The sequence below is a fragment of the Notolepis coatsorum genome, assembly GCF_963971535.1.
Source record: "Notolepis coatsorum genome assembly, chromosome: 6".
NCBI classification, from domain to species: domain Eukaryota; kingdom Metazoa; phylum Chordata; class Actinopteri; order Aulopiformes; family Paralepididae; genus Notolepis; species Notolepis coatsorum.
The window spans coordinates 16,469,356-16,486,098 of NC_140170.1; the positions used below are offsets into that span (position 1 = coordinate 16,469,356).

The 16,743-nt window shown below is 49.4% G+C and overlaps 1 protein-coding gene across 1 annotated transcript in view; it reads right to left on the reverse strand.

Moving 5' to 3' along the window:
• Positions 1 to 1,898: 1,898 nt before the first annotated feature.
• tex264a (testis expressed 264, ER-phagy receptor a) overlaps positions 1,899 to 16,743 on the reverse strand; it is a gene marked incomplete at its 3' end in the record, with an annotated part of 35,756 nt that continues 20,911 nt past the window's right edge. Inside the window, exon 2 of the mRNA XM_084315478.1 lies at positions 1,899 to 2,182. Within this exon, the coding sequence (XP_084171604.1) occupies positions 1,899 to 2,182 (284 nt within the window). The remainder of the gene's footprint in view (positions 2,183 to 16,743) is intronic.

Genomic DNA, 16,743 nt, shown 5'->3' on the forward strand with positions numbered 1-16,743 from the left:
TTTTTTAGTTTTAACGTTAGCTACTAACGTTAGATGCAGCTACTACAGGCAATCAACGATGAGGAGGAAGCGTCAAAGCAGTATATAATAGAATAGCTGTGGTGCGTAGGCACTGCAGCACGACTCGAAAACGACCCGTTATAATAAATTAATTCATGTTTAACTTGTCCCCGTCTCCAGTGCTTTGACTAGCCCCACCCGTTCATTGTAAACAATGATGCATGTAATTGTATTAACGTTATTCTGTGTTATTCTAACGTTACACTACAAATAACGCTACTTGGTTAAAAGGAGCAACACTATTGAGAAATGTATTAAGCTATATGTGGCGTTGCTACTGCCCCACGGAGCTCCCGTGCTGTGCTCTGTAGTAACGCCAGCGGCCAACCCACACGGAGAGAGACTGCAAGGGGCACTGGTTCCGCCTCATTAAAACAAACGCGCAAATAGCAATTAATCGCGCCCGTCAAAATCATTGCATTCATTTTAATTATCGCGGCAATTAATCGATTTATTGCTTATCGCGGCAGGCCTAGGTACAGGCTTCAACCAGAAAAAACGAAAGGCCCATAAACATTGCATGTGGGTTTGCGTTGTGTGTGTTTATGGCTCTAGATCCACAGACAGGAGAACAGACAGTAGCAACAGCTGGAGAAAACACACAAAGAAACTAAACACCAACATTTTACAGTTCCATCCCTCATCTCTACTCCTCTCCCTCTCTCCTCCCTACTCTCCTCCCTCTCTCCTCCCTACTCCTCTCTCCTCCCTCTCTCCTCCCTACTCCCCTCCCTACTCCTCTCTCCTCCCTCTCTCCTCCCTACTCCCCTCCCTACTCCTCTCCCTCTCTCCTCCCTACTCCCCTCCCTCTCTCCTCCCTACGCCCCTCCCTCTCTCCTCCCTACTCCCCTCCCTCTCTCCTCCCTACTCCCCTCCCTCTCTCCTCCCTACTCCCCTCCCTACTCCCCTCCCTCTCTCCTCCCTACTCTCTCTCTCCTCTCCTCTTCTCTCCTCTCCCTCTCTCCTCCCTACTCCTCTCCTCTCCTCCCTACTCTCCTCCTCTCCTCCCCTCCCTCTCTCCTCCCTACTCCTCTCTCTGTTCCAAGGGCTTCTTCTCCTCAGTCACGGGGTCCAGTGGAGGCTTCCCGGCTCCGCTCTCAACCACCTGACCTCCTTCTTCTGCCACCACCTCCTCCTCCTTCTCATCCCCCTCCTCCCTCTCCTTCCTCTCCTCCCCCTCCTCCTCCCTCTCCTCCTCCCTCTCCTCCTCCTGCCTCTCCTCCTCCCTCTCCCCTCCCTACTCCTCTCCATCTCTCCTCCCTACTCCCCTCCCTCTCTCCTCCCTACTCCTCTCCGTCTCTCCTCCCTACTCCCCTCCCTCTCTCCTCCCTACTCCCCTCCCTACTCCTCTCCCTCTCTCCTCCCTACTCCCCTCCCTCTCTCCTCCCTACTCCCCTCCCTCTCTCCTCCCTCCTCCCCTCCCTCTCTCCTCCCTACTCCCCTCCCTCTCTCCCCCCTACTCCCCTCCCTACTCCCCTCCCTCTCTCCTCCCTACTCTCTCTCTCCTCTCCTCTCCTCTTCTCTCCTCTCCCTCTCTCCTCCCTACTCCTCTCCTCTCCTCCCTACTCCTCTCTCTGTTCCAAGGGCTTCTTCTCCTCAGTCACGGGGTCCAGTGGAGGCTTCCCGGCTCCGCTCTCAACCACCTGACCTCCTTCTTCTGCCACCGCCTCCTCCTCCTTCTCATCCCCCTCCTCCCTCTCCTTCCTCTCCTCCCCCTCCTCCTCCCTCTCCTCCTCCCTCTCCTCCTCCTGCCTCTCCTCCTGCCTCTCCTCCGCCTCCCTCTCCTCCCTCTCCTCCCCCTCGTTCTCCTCCCTCTCCTCCTCCTTCCTCTCCTCCCTCTCCTCCTCCTCCCCCTCCTCCTCCCTCTCCTCCTCCCTCTCCTCCTCCCCCTCCTCCCTCTCCATCAACTCCAAGTCCAGCTCTTCGAAGGAGGAGCCGCTGCCCACAGAGTCGTGGTCCCCCCTGGCCGGCGGGGCGTGTCCCTCCTCCTCCCCGTCCCCCAGGTCCCTCAGCGGCAGGGCGGAGGTCAGCGAGGCGGCGGTGGAGGCGGCCAGAGACGTCTCCCTGCTGTCCCAGGGGGCCCCCCCGCTGGCCGAGCTCACGTCGCTGTGGGAGTCTGCGCCTGCGGACGACAGGGAGGTCAGAGGTCAGAGAGGGGACAGTGAGGTCAGAGAGGAGACAGTGAGGTCAGAGAGAGGAGACAGTGAGGTCAGAGAGAGGAGACAGTGAGGTCAGAGAGGAGACAGTGAGGTCAGAGAGAGGAGACAGTGAGGTCAGAGAGGAGACAGTGAGGTCAGAGAGAGGAGACAGTGAGGTCAGAGAGAGGAGACAGTGAGGTCAGAGAGGAGACAGTGAGGTCAGAGAGAGGAGACAGTGAGGTCAGAGAGAGGAGACAGTGAGGTCAGAGAGAGGAGACAGTGAGGTCAGAGAGAGGAGACAGTGAGGTCAGAGAGGAGACAGTGAGGTCAGAGAGAGGAGACAGTGAGGTCAGAGAGGAGACAGTGAGGTCAGAGAGAGGAGACAGTGAGGTCAGAGAGAGGAGACAGTGAGGTCAGAGAGGAGACAGTGAGGTCAGAGAGAGGAGACAGTGAGGTCAGAGAGAGGAGACAGTGAGGTCAGAGAGAGGAGACAGTGAGGTCAGAGAGGAGACAGTGAGGTCAGAGAGAGGAGACAGTGAGGTCAGAGAGAGGAGACAGTGAGGTCAGAGAGAGGAGACAGTGAGGTCAGAGAGGAGACAGTGAGGTCAGAGAGAGGAGACAGTGAGGTCAGAGAGGAGACAGTGAGGTCAGAGAGGAGACAGTGAGGTCAGAGAGAGGAGACAGTGAGGTCAGAGAGAGGAGACAGTGAGGTCAGATAGAGGAGACAGTGAGGTCAGAGAGAGGAGACAGTGAGGTCAGAGAGAGGAGACAGTGAGGTCAGAGAGAGGAGACAGTGAGGTCAGATAGAGGAGACAGTGAGGTCAGAGAGAGGAGACAGTGAGGTCAGATAGAGGAGACAGTGAGGTCAGAGAGAGGAGACAGTGAGGTCAGAGAGGAGACAGTGAGGTCAGAGAGAGGAGACAGTGAGGTCAGAGAGGAGACAGTGAGGTCAGAGAGGAGACAGTGAGGTCAGAGAGGAGACAGTGAGGTCAGAGAGAGGAGACAGTGAGGTCAGAGAGGAGACAGTGAGGTCAGAGAGAGGAGACAGTGAGGTCAGAGAGAGGAGACAGTGAGGTCAGAGAGGAGACAGTGAGGTCAGAGAGGAGACAGTGAGGTCAGAGAGAGGAGACAGTGAGGTCAGAGAGGAGACAGTGAGGTCAGAGAGAGGAGACAGTGAGGTCAGAGAGAGGAGACAGTGAGGTCAGAGAGAGGAGACAGTGAGGTCAGAGAGGAGACAGTGAGGTCAGAGAGAGGAGACAGTGAGGTCAGAGAGAGGAGACAGTGAGGTCAGAGAGAGGAGACAGTGAGGTCAGAGAGGAGACAGTGAGGTCAGAGAGAGGAGACAGTGAGGTCAGAGAGAGGAGACAGTGAGGTCAGAGAGAGGAGACAGTGAGGTCAGAGAGAGGAGACAGTGAGGTCAGAGAGGAGACAGTGAGGTCAGAGAGAGGAGACAGTGAGGTCAGAGAGGAGACAGTGAGGTCAGAGAGAGGAGACAGTGAGGTCAGAGAGAGGAGACAGTGAGGTCAGAGAGAGGAGACAGTGAGGTCAGAGAGGAGACAGTGAGGTCAGAGAGGAGACAGTGAGGTCAGAGAGAGGAGACAGTGAGGTCAGAGAGAGGAGACAGTGAGGTCAGAGAGAGGAGACAGTGAGGTCAGAGAGAGGAGACAGTGAGGTCAGAGAGAGGAGACAGTGAGGTCAGAGAGAGGAGACAGTGAGGTCAGAGAGGAGACAGTGAGGTCAGAGAGGAGACAGTGAGGTCAGAGAGAGGAGACAGTGAGGTCAGAGAGAGGAGACAGTGAGGTCAGAGAGAGGAGACAGTGAGGTCAGAGAGGAGACAGTGAGGTCAGAGAGAGGAGACAGTGAGGTCAGAGAGAGGAGACAGTGAGGTCAGAGAGAGGAGACAGTGAGGTCAGAGAGGAGACAGTGAGGTCAGAGAGAGGAGACAGTGAGGTTAGAGAGAGGAGACAGTGAGGTCAGAGAGAGGAGACAGTGAGGTCAGAGAGAGGAGACAGTGAGGTCAGATAGAGGAGACAGTGAGGTCAGAGAGAGGAGACAGTGAGGTCAGAGAGGAGACAGTGAGGTCAGAGAGGAGACAGTGAGGTCAGAGAGAGGAGACAGTGAGGTTAGAGAGAGGAGACAGTGAGGTCAGAGAGAGGAGACAGTGAGGTCAGAGAGGAGACAGTGAGGTCAGAGAGAGGAGACAGTGAGGTCAGAGAGAGGAGACAGTGAGGTCAGAGAGAGGAGACAGTGAGGTCAGAGAGAGGAGACAGTGAGGTCAGAGAGGAGACAGTGAGGTCAGAGAGAGGAGACAGTGAGGTCAGAGAGGAGACAGTGAGGTCAGAGAGGAGACAGTGAGGTCAGAGAGAGGAGACAGTGAGGTCAGAGAGGAGACAGTGAGGTCAGAGAGGAGACAGTGAGGTCAGAGAGAGGAGACAGTGAGGTCAGAGAGAGGAGACAGTGAGGTCAGAGAGAGGAGACAGTGAGGTCAGAGAGAGGAGACAGTGAGGTCAGAGAGAGGAGACAGTGAGGTCAGAGAGAGGAGACAGTGAGGTCAGAGAGAGGAGACAGTGAGGTCAGAGAGAGGAGACAGTGAGGTCAGAGAGAGGAGACAGTGAGGTCAGAGAGAGGAGACAGTGAGGTCAGAGAGGAGACAGTGAGGTCAGAGAGGAGACAGTGAGGTCAGAGAGAGGAGACAGTGAGGTCAGAGAGAGGAGACAGTGAGGTCAGAGAGAGGAGACAGTGAGGTCAGAGAGGAGACAGTGAGGTCAGAGAGGAGACAGTGAGGTCAGAGAGAGGAGACAGTGAGGTCAGAGAGAGGAGACAGTGAGGTCAGAGAGGAGACAGTGAGGTCAGAGAGGAGACAGTGAGGTCAGAGAGAGGAGACAGTGAGGTCAGAGAGAGGAGACAGTGAGGTCAGAGAGAGGAGACAGTGAGGTCAGAGAGGAGACAGTGAGGTCAGAGAGGAGACAGTGAGGTCAGAGAGGAGACAGTGAGGTCAGAGAGAGGAGACAGTGAGGTCAGAGAGAGGAGACAGTGAGGTCAGAGAGGAGACAGTGAGGTCAGAGAGGAGACAGTGAGGTCAGAGAGGAGACAGTGAGGTCAGAGAGAGGAGACAGTGAGGTCAGAGAGAGGAGACAGTGAGGTCAGATAGAGGAGACAGTGAGGTCAGAGAGAGGAGACAGTGAGGTCAGAGAGGAGACAGTGAGGTCAGAGAGAGGAGACAGTGAGGTCAGAGAGAGGAGACAGTGAGGTCAGAGAGAGGAGACAGTGAGGTCAGAGAGAGGAGACAGTGAGGTCAGAGAGGAGACAGTGAGGTCAGAGAGAGGAGACAGTGAGGTCAGAGAGAGGAGACAGTGAGGTCAGAGAGAGGAGACAGTGAGGTCAGAGAGAGGAGACAGTGAGGTCAGAGAGAGGAGACAGTGAGGTCAGAGAGGAGACAGTGAGGTCAGAGAGAGGAGACAGTGAGGTCAGAGAGGAGACAGTGAGGTCAGAGAGAGGAGACAGTGAGGTCAGAGAGGAGACAGTGAGGTCAGAGAGAGGAGACAGTGAGGTCAGAGAGAGGAGACAGTGAGGTCAGAGAGAGGAGACAGTGAGGTCAGAGAGGAGACAGTGAGGTCAGAGAGAGGAGACAGTGAGGTCAGAGAGGAGACAGTGAGGTCAGAGAGGAGACAGTGAGGTCAGAGAGAGGAGACAGTGAGGTCAGAGAGAGGAGACAGTGAGGTCAGAGAGAGGAGACAGTGAGGTCAGAGAGAGGAGACAGTGAGGTCAGAGAGAGGAGACAGTGAGGTCAGAGAGAGGAGACAGTGAGGTCAGAGAGAGGAGACAGTGAGGTCAGAGAGAGGAGACAGTGAGGTCAGAGAGGAGACAGTGAGGTCAGAGAGAGGAGACAGTGAGGTCAGAGAGAGGAGACAGTGAGGTCAGAGAGGAGACAGTGAGGTCAGAGAGGAGACAGTGAGGTCAGAGAGAGGAGACAGTGAGGTCAGAGAGAGGAGACAGTGAGGTCAGAGAGAGGAGACAGTGAGGTCAGAGAGGAGACAGTGAGGTCAGAGAGAGGAGACAGTGAGGTCAGAGAGGAGACAGTGAGGTCAGAGAGGAGACAGTGAGGTCAGAGAGAGGAGACAGTGAGGTCAGAGAGGAGACAGTCACGTCGAGTGTACATATAGAAAAAAGGTATGGGCAGGGTAATAGGAGAAAGACATATAGGCAATAAAATTAGATCTGAATATATGGAAAAATGAACAATGTAAACAAATGTGCAGATGAGGGTCTGTATGCCCCATCAGTTATATTAAATGTTACAATAAATAGGCAATGAGTATAATATAAATATGAGTATACTGTATAGGTATTAAACTCAACAGAGGGGAGAATCTCAAGCTTTAACACATTCCCGGCCGACCACGGACATGTCCGTGTTTCGGATCCAGCGGTTGACGGCCAACCACAGACATGTCCGTGGCAAGGTTGTTTTGGCTTTTATTCCATTGTAATATCCCACTCAATGTCACCCTGCGGCACTGCAGATTTACCCTACTCTTGGAATTTCGGAAAAGTACATTATCGGCCAGATCCTCGTAGGGGCGCTGTCTCGATAATGCAGTGTGCCCTGTGGCAGAACGGTGTTTTATTTTTTTTGACTTTGAATGGACTTTCCTGCTAGGCTGAATCTATGCGTGTAGCATGTAGCATGGAATACCTTTTGCGACGCGTAATTCAGTATGCAGCAGAGCATGTGAGCGGCGCGGCGCGGGGAGTGGAGCGGGTGGTTTTGACGTGAGCGGCGGAGTGGGTTTTAAAATGGGTCGGCGCGACGTCCGGAGCGAGAGTTCTCCTCCGCTCCAATCCACTCCGGGCCGCTCACAGTGGTTTAACACTGATGTAATATACATGTAGTACAATGCCAAAGCAACAGGTGGCGATGTACAAACATGAAGGCCATTTTCAACAATTGAGAAGGGTGAACCGTCACTCACATCCTGCTAGACCAAAGTATATTCCACCATTGTTGTTGTTGTTAGCTTACATGCTAACGTGAATGGCAGCGACCATTGCATTGTGGCTAGGCTAGCTACCATCGCTTAGTAGAGCTAGTTGAATGGATATTACGTTATTTAACATTGCAGAATGGGTACAATTACAATACGGGTCAATACAAACAATTGTTAAGGGGCCCAGGGGGTGTAGACTGTTGTAGTTTGGTCAAATCAAGCTAATTTACATCATGCTCCAAAAAAGAAAATCTGCAGAGCGAGCTGTGGAGCGATGTGGAGCGGGGAGCGCTTGATTCGTAAATGAAGGTGAGCAGTGAGCGAGCGGAGAGCGACTTGGGGGCGGGGTCAACATGAGCGATTAGCGGAGCGGAACAAGCAGTCTAGACGAAGAGCGGATTTCTCGCCCACGCCGATCCGCTCACATGCTCTGGTATGCAGTAAAGTAATATATCATCAGCCAATGGACATATGGATCTACCAGATGGCGATCTATGACTGGGAAATCCTTTTTGCAGTCCAACCGGCCCACGGTAAGATCTTTTTCTTTTTCTTTTTTAAACTTTGACCAGACAGCTGGTTCTTTTTAGCGTTTATCGCTTTTTCTGGTCAAGCATGACCGACAGAAACAGGTTGAATGGGATATAGATCAGGGGAAGACACTCTGAGAAAATATGGCGAGTCCGGGAGTCGAACTCGTGTACCCCAGATCCGTGACGCGCACGGTTGTCCCCGACGCCAAAATAGCGCCGAGATACGCGGTGAGCTACTGGAGCTCCCCGGTAAGATCTTTTTCATGTAAATTACACGCTGATCAGGCCTTGATATCATACCCAACCAGGCGATCAGCGAATGTGGCTACTGAGGCTAACGCCGTTATTGGTAATCAATAATCAGAAACGACGTCCCCGTCCCCCCTTTCATGCATTCATGGTGGAACATGATATCGATCAAATGCCTTTTGATTTTTAGCTCTAGCTTCTGTAGGGCCGAAACGCCATTCGATTTAACGTTATTATTTAACTAAATATACCAGACCAATCCCATATAACGCTTATATTCAAGACGCTATAAAATGGGAACGTATTGATGATTTTTTTTTTCTTTAAGCCATTTTGAAGGGACGGTTTATAGTGTCAATTGACAATGGGAATGGACAGATAGCAATAAGGGTAGGCAACCTTAGGCACGCGGGGGCATTTGCATAGGCACAGGGGGCAGCAGTATAAAAAAAAAAAAAAAAAAAAAATTATAGTGAAATATTTTGCACTGTTGTCGCATTTATCTTGTTGAAATCCTCCCACAGGTTCTTTTTACTACCACATATTTAATTGAGACCCTCTATTTGTTTATTATTTCAATTTAGCTGGAAATACATTGCTACATCATTCAGTAACATTTGCAGAGCCTTATAACAAAAACATTATTACGGTCACCATTGTGACCAGTGGGATTAATCAACTAATTTTATTATTTATTTTTCTATTTCATTGAACATTGCACATGTTAAAAGCCATATTTTTTACTCAAAATGTGAGTATTACCAAGTAAACTTGTGTTCTTAAAACAATGACAATAAACATAGTTTTATTAGGTTGAAATAATGTGGTTGTGTACTTATTTTTCTGGATTATTATGGATTGAAAACTGAAAACCTTAATGCACAGTAACTGAACTCAACATTTTTAAGTTCTGGTAACTTATTATTATATATTTTTTACAGTGTAGTCTTGCGATCAATCAAAACTTATTTACACGATATACCTCACATTCACCCTCCATTCACATCCTGGTGTTCTCCTGGTGTTCTCCATTAGGCCTGTAGGTGGAGCTATGACAGCCCACGTACAGTACACACACCGATGGTGTGTGATGTGTCCAAAAATGAATGGGCAAATGTGAGTGAAATGGTCGCACTGTATGCAGCTGTTTGTCTGCATTGCATCCCCCCCCCCAACTCAGATTTAGGGTTGATACAACCATCATAATAATATTGTTAATAATAACAATAACGATAATAATGTAATAATGTAAAAATTATCATTAAAAATACCTTATTATGAGAAAAAATATTTACGATGCATGGAATATTGTTGAGGCACACTAGTTACAACCATATTTCAAACAGGCACTCCATGTCAAAAAGGTTGCTGACCCCTAGTATAAAGTATAGATTTAGCTCTACAAACAGCCTCACGCACAATGAAAGTTTGTTTTGATTTGCTGGCCGTATAGAGTGGGATTAGACGGATCCAAATGGCCCTGAATGTGTTAAGGACTGTTGGAGTTCATTCCATGAGCTTAGGGCAGCTAAGGGTGATTAAACTGGGTATAACATATATACATGAGTATTACTGAGTAATGGTTCTAATCAGATGTATGTACAGAGTTGTAGTATTAATATGTACAGTGATACAGGTATAAAGTCACTATGGTAGTAAGTCATACTGGCCAGCAGCGTAACTAGTAAGAGTAGGTAAGGGATATAGAGATATAGATATAGTATCTACAGATATGTAAAAAGGATTATTTGCAGGTCTATAGATGTGGATAGATATACAGTATATACGGTAAGAATAAATATATATATATACAGTATATAGTATATACAGCATTATTATACATGCTGAAGTGATGCATGATATATCGGCCGCCGATATAATATCGGCGGATATGGCAGTTTTTTTTACACATCGGTATCGGTCCGATATCAAGATAGGGCAGATAAAAAAAGAAAAAATTATTATTATATATACTTTTTTTTTTACATGTTTTGGCCTCAAGTAGTCATTTCTGAAAATAATTTACAAAAGTTAAAAGAAAATGCGTTTTTGAAAATAGCTCTTTATTTGATTATCATTAAAAAGTGTTTTCTATACAGAGATATCGACATCGGTAAATATCGGTATCGGCCAGAACAGCAATATTAATATCGGTTATCGGTATCGGCCACAATAAAAAAATAAATAAAGATATGTAAGTCTTCAGGGGCAGGGCCCGACAAGCCTAGTGCTTCTCCCTGTTCGGACAGTTGGACAATGCTGCAATAGTGAACTGAACTGAAAAACATCGCTGGAGAGAGGAACAACTCACTTAGACTAGGGATGGGACTTTCTAGCAAAAGTGCTATTGCTATTAGAAAATCGCTGGTACTTAAGATCGAATATTCGAATATTCACCCCCCCCCCCCCCCCCCCAAAAATGATATAAAAAAAATGATATTACATTTTTTTTTCTTTTATCAGCTGACCGACAATAAATCAAAATGACACCGTTCACCATCGTAGCCGATAATAACAGCATTGCATCGGCCTAAACAGAAACAGTAGCATGTGCATCTTTTAGATCAATTATTAGGCTATGAAAATTAGGTTTCCTCTAAATATAAAAAGGAATTAAATAAGAATGTTTGCTTCAAAAAAAGAAAAATAACATTTTATAAAAAAAATATATATATAATAAAATAAATAATATATATATATTTTTTTTCAAAACGAATAATCGATTGTAAATTTTTTTTCTTCGATCTCAATAACTGAATGACTATTCGAATTTTCGAATATTCTATCCCATCCCTAACTTAGAGCCAGACAGAGATGTATCTGTGCTGTGAGGTACTGTGAGTTATGTCGTCCGTGTACTTGTGTGTGTAGTTGTGTACAATGCAGTGTTGTGGCACTCGAGTCCAGGACGTTTGAAAATGTGAGGACAAACCCAACTGGGAGGAGGAGGTCCTTAAAACACTTATACAGGAAACACAGTACGGAAAACAAAACAACATAAATACCTGACTAGTAAAAGGTAAATGGCTGCTTTTTTATATAGCGCTTTTATCCAAAACGCTTTACAATTTTGTTCCTCACATTTGACCCGTTCACTCACACACTCACACACCGACGGCGGAGGCGACCATGCGAGGTGCCGACCTGCTCATCGGGAGCAATTAGGGGTTAAGTGTCTTGCTCAAGGACACATCGACACGCTGCCCGGAAGGACCGGGAATCGAACCGGGAACCTCCGGATTGCCAGACGACTTATGCCATTTTCTTCTGGCATATCTGGCACTTTTTGGGCATTGTCTTTGCATATTTTAAAGTGTAACCACACGTCTGATGACTTCTTCGTCGACATGTCTGCTGCACATGTCCTTGTTGTTTTCAACACCGATAATCTCCACATGCTTGTTGTAGAGAGGTGGAGTCGAGGCGCCGCTTACTTTCATTTCATTGGAATGGAGGCGCAACATTTTGGAGGCAAAAAAAAATATATATCTATTTTATTTATTATTTTTTTTACTTTGATTTTCTTTTTAATGTTCGAAGCTTGTGCCGTCGAACGAAGCTTCGAAGCTTCGAAGTATTTAAGACAGCCCTAACCGTTACACCCCTAGTATCTGCAGTCTGCTGCTGTTGTAGGGGGGTATAGGGGGGGGGGGGGGGTATATATGATTTATGTATTTTTAACGTTGTATCTTATTAGGGCACTCTGGTGATCCATCACAGGGCGGTGAAGGAGGACTTCCTCCGGCAGAATCCTTCCTCCCGCCGGCTTCACACCTCCAGATAAAACACCCCCCACACACACCTCCAAATGTGTCGTCCAGGACCACAACACAATAAACACAAGAGACAAGAGTCTCCAAGCGCTCAAATATCTGTCATCTCACGCGACAAATCTAATTATCAGGTCCGGTAACTATTCGGCCGATCGGATCCCGTCTGCGATATGGGGTTATTTTGAGGTTTTTATTTATATCTCCGTTAATGGGATGAGAAACGTGCCGTTCGTCAGTCAGCAAGTCCACACAAAGCCAAACAACAACGACGACAACAACAACAGCAACAGCGGCACCACGGCGAGGTCTTCAGGGGAATTCGGTCCAGTGTTCACACTGCAGGCCTCAGCTCCCAGGCTGCCTCCTCTCCACACTGCAGGCCTCAGCTCCCAGGCTGCCTCCTCTCCACACTGCAGGCCTCAGCTCCCAGGCTGCTTCTCCACACTGCAGGCCTCAGCTCCCAGGCTGCCTCTCCACACTGCAGGCCTCAGCTCCCAGGCTGCCTCTCCACACTGCAGGCCTCAGCTCCCAGGCTGCCTCTCCACACTGCAGGCCTCAGCTCCCAGGCTGCCTCTTCAGGCCTCAGCTCCCAGGCTGCCTCTTCACACTGCAGGCCTCAGCTCCCAGGCTGCCTCTCCACACTGCAGGCCTCAGCTCCCAGGCTGCCTCTCCACACTGCAGGCCTCAGCTCCCAGGCTGCCTCTTCACACTGCAGGCCTCAGCTCCCAGGCTGCCTCTCCACACTGCAGGCCTCAGCTCCCAGGCTGCCTCTCCACACTGCAGGCCTCAGCTCCCAGGCTGCCTCTCCACACTGCAGGCCTCAGCTCCCAGGCTGCCTCCTCTCCACACTGCAGGCCTCAGCTCCCAGGCTGCCTCTCCACACTGCAGGCCTCAGCTCCCAGGCTGCCTCTCCACACTGCAGGCCTCAGCTCCCAGGCTGCCTCTTCACACTGCAGGCCTCAGCTCCCAGGCTGCCTCTTCACACTGCAGGCCTCAGCTCCCAGGCTGCCTCTTCACACTGCAGGCCTCAGCTCCCAGGCTGCCTCTTCACACTGCAGGCCTCAGCTCCCAGGCTGCCTCCTCTCCACACTGCAGGCCTCAGCTCCCAGGCTGCCTCTCCACACTGCAGGCCTCAGCTCCCAGGCTGCCTCTTCAGGCCTCAGCTCCCAGGCTGCCTCTCCACACTGCAGGCCTCAGCTCCCAGGCTGCCTCTCCACACTGCAGGCCTCAGCTCCCAGGCTGCCTCTCCACACTGCAGGCCTCAGCTCCCAGGCTGCCTCCTCTCCACACTGCAGGCCTCAGCTCCCAGGCTGCCTCTTCACACTGCAGGCCTCAGCTCCCAGGCTGCCTCTCCACACTGCAGGCCTCAGCTCCCAGGCTGCCTCTCCACACTGCAGGCCTCAGCTCCCAGGCTGCCTCTTCACACTGCAGGCCTCAGCTCCCAGGCTGCCTCTTCACACTGCAGGCCTCAGCTCCCAGGCTGCCTCTTCACACTGCAGGCCTCAGCTCCCAGGCTGCCTCTTCACACTGCAGGCCTCAGCTCCCAGGCTGCCTCCTCTCCACACTGCAGGCCTCAGCTCCCAGGCTGCCTCTCCACACTGCAGGCCTCAGCTCCCAGGCTGCCTCTTCAGGCCTCAGCTCCCAGGCTGCCTCTCCACACTGCAGGCCTCAGCTCCCAGGCTGCCTCTCCACACTGCAGGCCTCAGCTCCCAGGCTGCCTCTCCACACTGCAGGCCTCAGCTCCCTAAAGTCACTAAACTCATTGCAAAAAAAAGAATGCAAAAAAAAGAATGCAAAAAAATGTACGAACTAAAACGAAAACGAACTAAAACGAAAAAGAACGCAAAAAAAAGAACGCAAAAAACGAACACAAAAAAAAGAATGCAAAAAAATTAACGAACTAAAACGAAAACAAAAAAAATAACAAAAAAACGAACGCAAAAAAAAATAATGCAAAAAAATGTATGAATTAAAACGAAAACAAACTAAAACAGTGATGGCTGTTTACTGCAGAGCAGGAGGGACTGGGAGACCCATGTTACTGACCAGACACTCTATATCAGTGATGGCTGTTTACTGCAGAGTGGAGGGACTGGGAGACCCATGTTACTGACCAGACACTCTATATCAGTGATGTCTGTTTACTGCAGAGTGGAGGGACTGGGAGACCCATGTTACTGACCAGACACTCTATATCAGTGATGGCTGTTTACTGCAGAGTGGAGGGACTGGGAGACCCATGTTACTGACCAGACACTCTGTATCAGTGATGGCTGTTTACTGCAGAGTGGAGGGACTGGGAGACCCATGTTACTGACCAGACACTCTGTATCAGTGATGACTGTTTACTGCAGAGTGGAGGGAGTGGGAGACCCATGTTACTGACCAGATACTCTATATCAGTGATGACTGTTTACTGCAGAGTGGAGGGACTGGGAGACCCATGTTACTGACCAGATACTCTATATCAGTGATGACTGTTTACTGCAGAGTGGAGGGACTGGGAGACCCATGTTACTGACCAGACACTCTATATCAGTGATGGCTGTTTACTGCAGAGTGGAGGGACTGGGAGACCCATGTTACTGACCAGACACTCTGTATCAGTGATGGCTGTTTACTGCAGAGTGCAGGGACTGAGAGACCCATGTTACTGACCAGACACTCTATATCAGTGATGACTGTTTACTGCAGAGTGGAGGGACTGAGAGACCCATGTTACTGACCAGACACTATATCAGTGATGACTGTTTACTGCAGAGTGGAGGGACTGAGAGACCCATGTTACTGACCAGACACTCTATATCAGTGATGGCTGTTTACTGCAGAGTGGAGGGACTGGGAGACCCATGTTACTGACCAGACACTCTATATCAGTGATGAGTGTTTACTGCAGAGTGGAGGGACTGGGAGACCCATGTTACTGACCAGACACTCTATATCAGTGATGACTGTTTACTGCAGAGTGGAGGGACTGAGAGACCCATGTTACTGACCAGACACTCTATATCAGTGATGGCTGTTTACTGCAGAGTGGAGGGACTGGGAGACGCATGTTACTGACCAGACACTCTGTATCAGTGATGGCTGTTTACTGCAGAGTGGAGGGACTGGGAGACCCATGTTACTGACCAGACACTCTATATCAGTGATGGCTGTTTACTGCAGAGTGGAGGGACTGGGAGACCCATGTTACTGACCAGACACTCTATATCAGTGATGACTGTTTACTGCAGAGTGGAGGGACTGAGAGACCCATGTTACTGACCAGACACTCTATATCAGTGATGACTGTTTACTGCAGAGTGGAGGGACTGAGAGACCCATGTTACTGACCAGACACTCTATATCAGTGATGACTGTTTACTGCAGAGTGGAGGGACTGGGAGACCCATGTTACTGACCAGACACTAGGGGTGGACGGTATAAACGGTATACGGTATAAACGGTATGAATTTGCTCTACGGTATGGATTTTGCCTATACCGTGTAACCGGTATTGCAGCTCTAAAATAGCAATGACGTCATGTAACCACAGCGCGACTATTTCACTCGCATTTGCCCCTAAAAATAGATAGAATTAGTCATAGATAATAGATATGTGCGAACTGGAAAAAGTTATTTAGGAGGCTTCGCGCAGTGGGCGTGCCAGCCCCTCCCGCACGCATGTAAACACGGGTCTACTAGTAGTGTCTAGTGGGACGGGACGTCTCCCTGAGCTAACGTTAGCTTAGCTACCGTTACAAAATGACCCAGTCAACTATTCACTTTTAGTTTAATACATGATGAGGCATTGTCTAACCGAACGGTATCTAGTCGGCCAGCTAACGATAGCTCCTGACATCAACAAACGCTCCATCAAGTCTAGTAGAGAGTAGACGTGTATGATAGCTCCGTTAGCCGTTAGCTCACGTTAACACAAGTTAGTTCACCGTTCAAAACGAAATGTCCCATTGAACTAAATAATTCACTGAGGCGTTGTATTAACGTTATATATCCGGCTAGCAGTAGCTACAGATAGCTCCTGATATCAATGTCTTATAACACTGATTCGATGCGTATTCGAGCTGAGGGCTTGTGAATGTGATTTAACGTTATACCAATACTAGGGCCCAGCTGCAGCGCCGGTGAATCCTGGCCGTAGCTCGAGGCTACTCGAGTATAGGTCCAGCTGCAGCTCCGGAGAATCCTGGCCGTAGCTAGAGGCTACTAATGTATACACAGACAGTGGAGCTTGTTGCGTGGTGGCGATGTCTCGCAGATAATACAAGTACAAGTCTAATTATATAATATATATATTTTATATAAAAAAAAAAAAAAATTATATAAAATAAAATAAAAAAATTTAATCAAAAACGATGATACCGTGATATATACCGTTACCGTCTATGCTTCAAATTATACCGTGATATAAATTTTAGACCATACCGTCCACCCCTACCAGACACTCTATATAAGTGATGACTGTTTACTGCAGAGTGGAGGGACTGGGAGACCCATGTTACTGACCAGACACTCTATATCAGTGATGAGTGTTTACTGCAGAGTGGAGGGACTGGGAGACCCATGTTACTGACCAGACACTCTATATCAGTGATGGCTGTTTACTGCAGAGTGGAGGGACTGGGAGACCCATGTTACTGACCAGACACTCTGTATCAGTGATGGCTGTTTACTGCAGAGTGGAGGGACTGGGAGACCCATGTTACTGACCAGACACTCTATATCAGTGATGACTGTTTACTGCAGAGTGGAGGGACTGGGAGACCCATGTTACTGACCAGACACTCTATATCAGTGATGGCTGTTTACTGCAGAGTGGAGGGACTGGGAGACCCATGTTACTGACCAGACACTCTATATCAGTGATGGCTGTTTACTGCAGAGTGGAGGGACTGGGAGACCCATGTTACTGACCAGACACTCTGTATCAGTGATGGCTGTTTACTGCAGAGTGGAGGGACTGGGAGACCCATGTTACTGACCAGACACTCTATATCAGT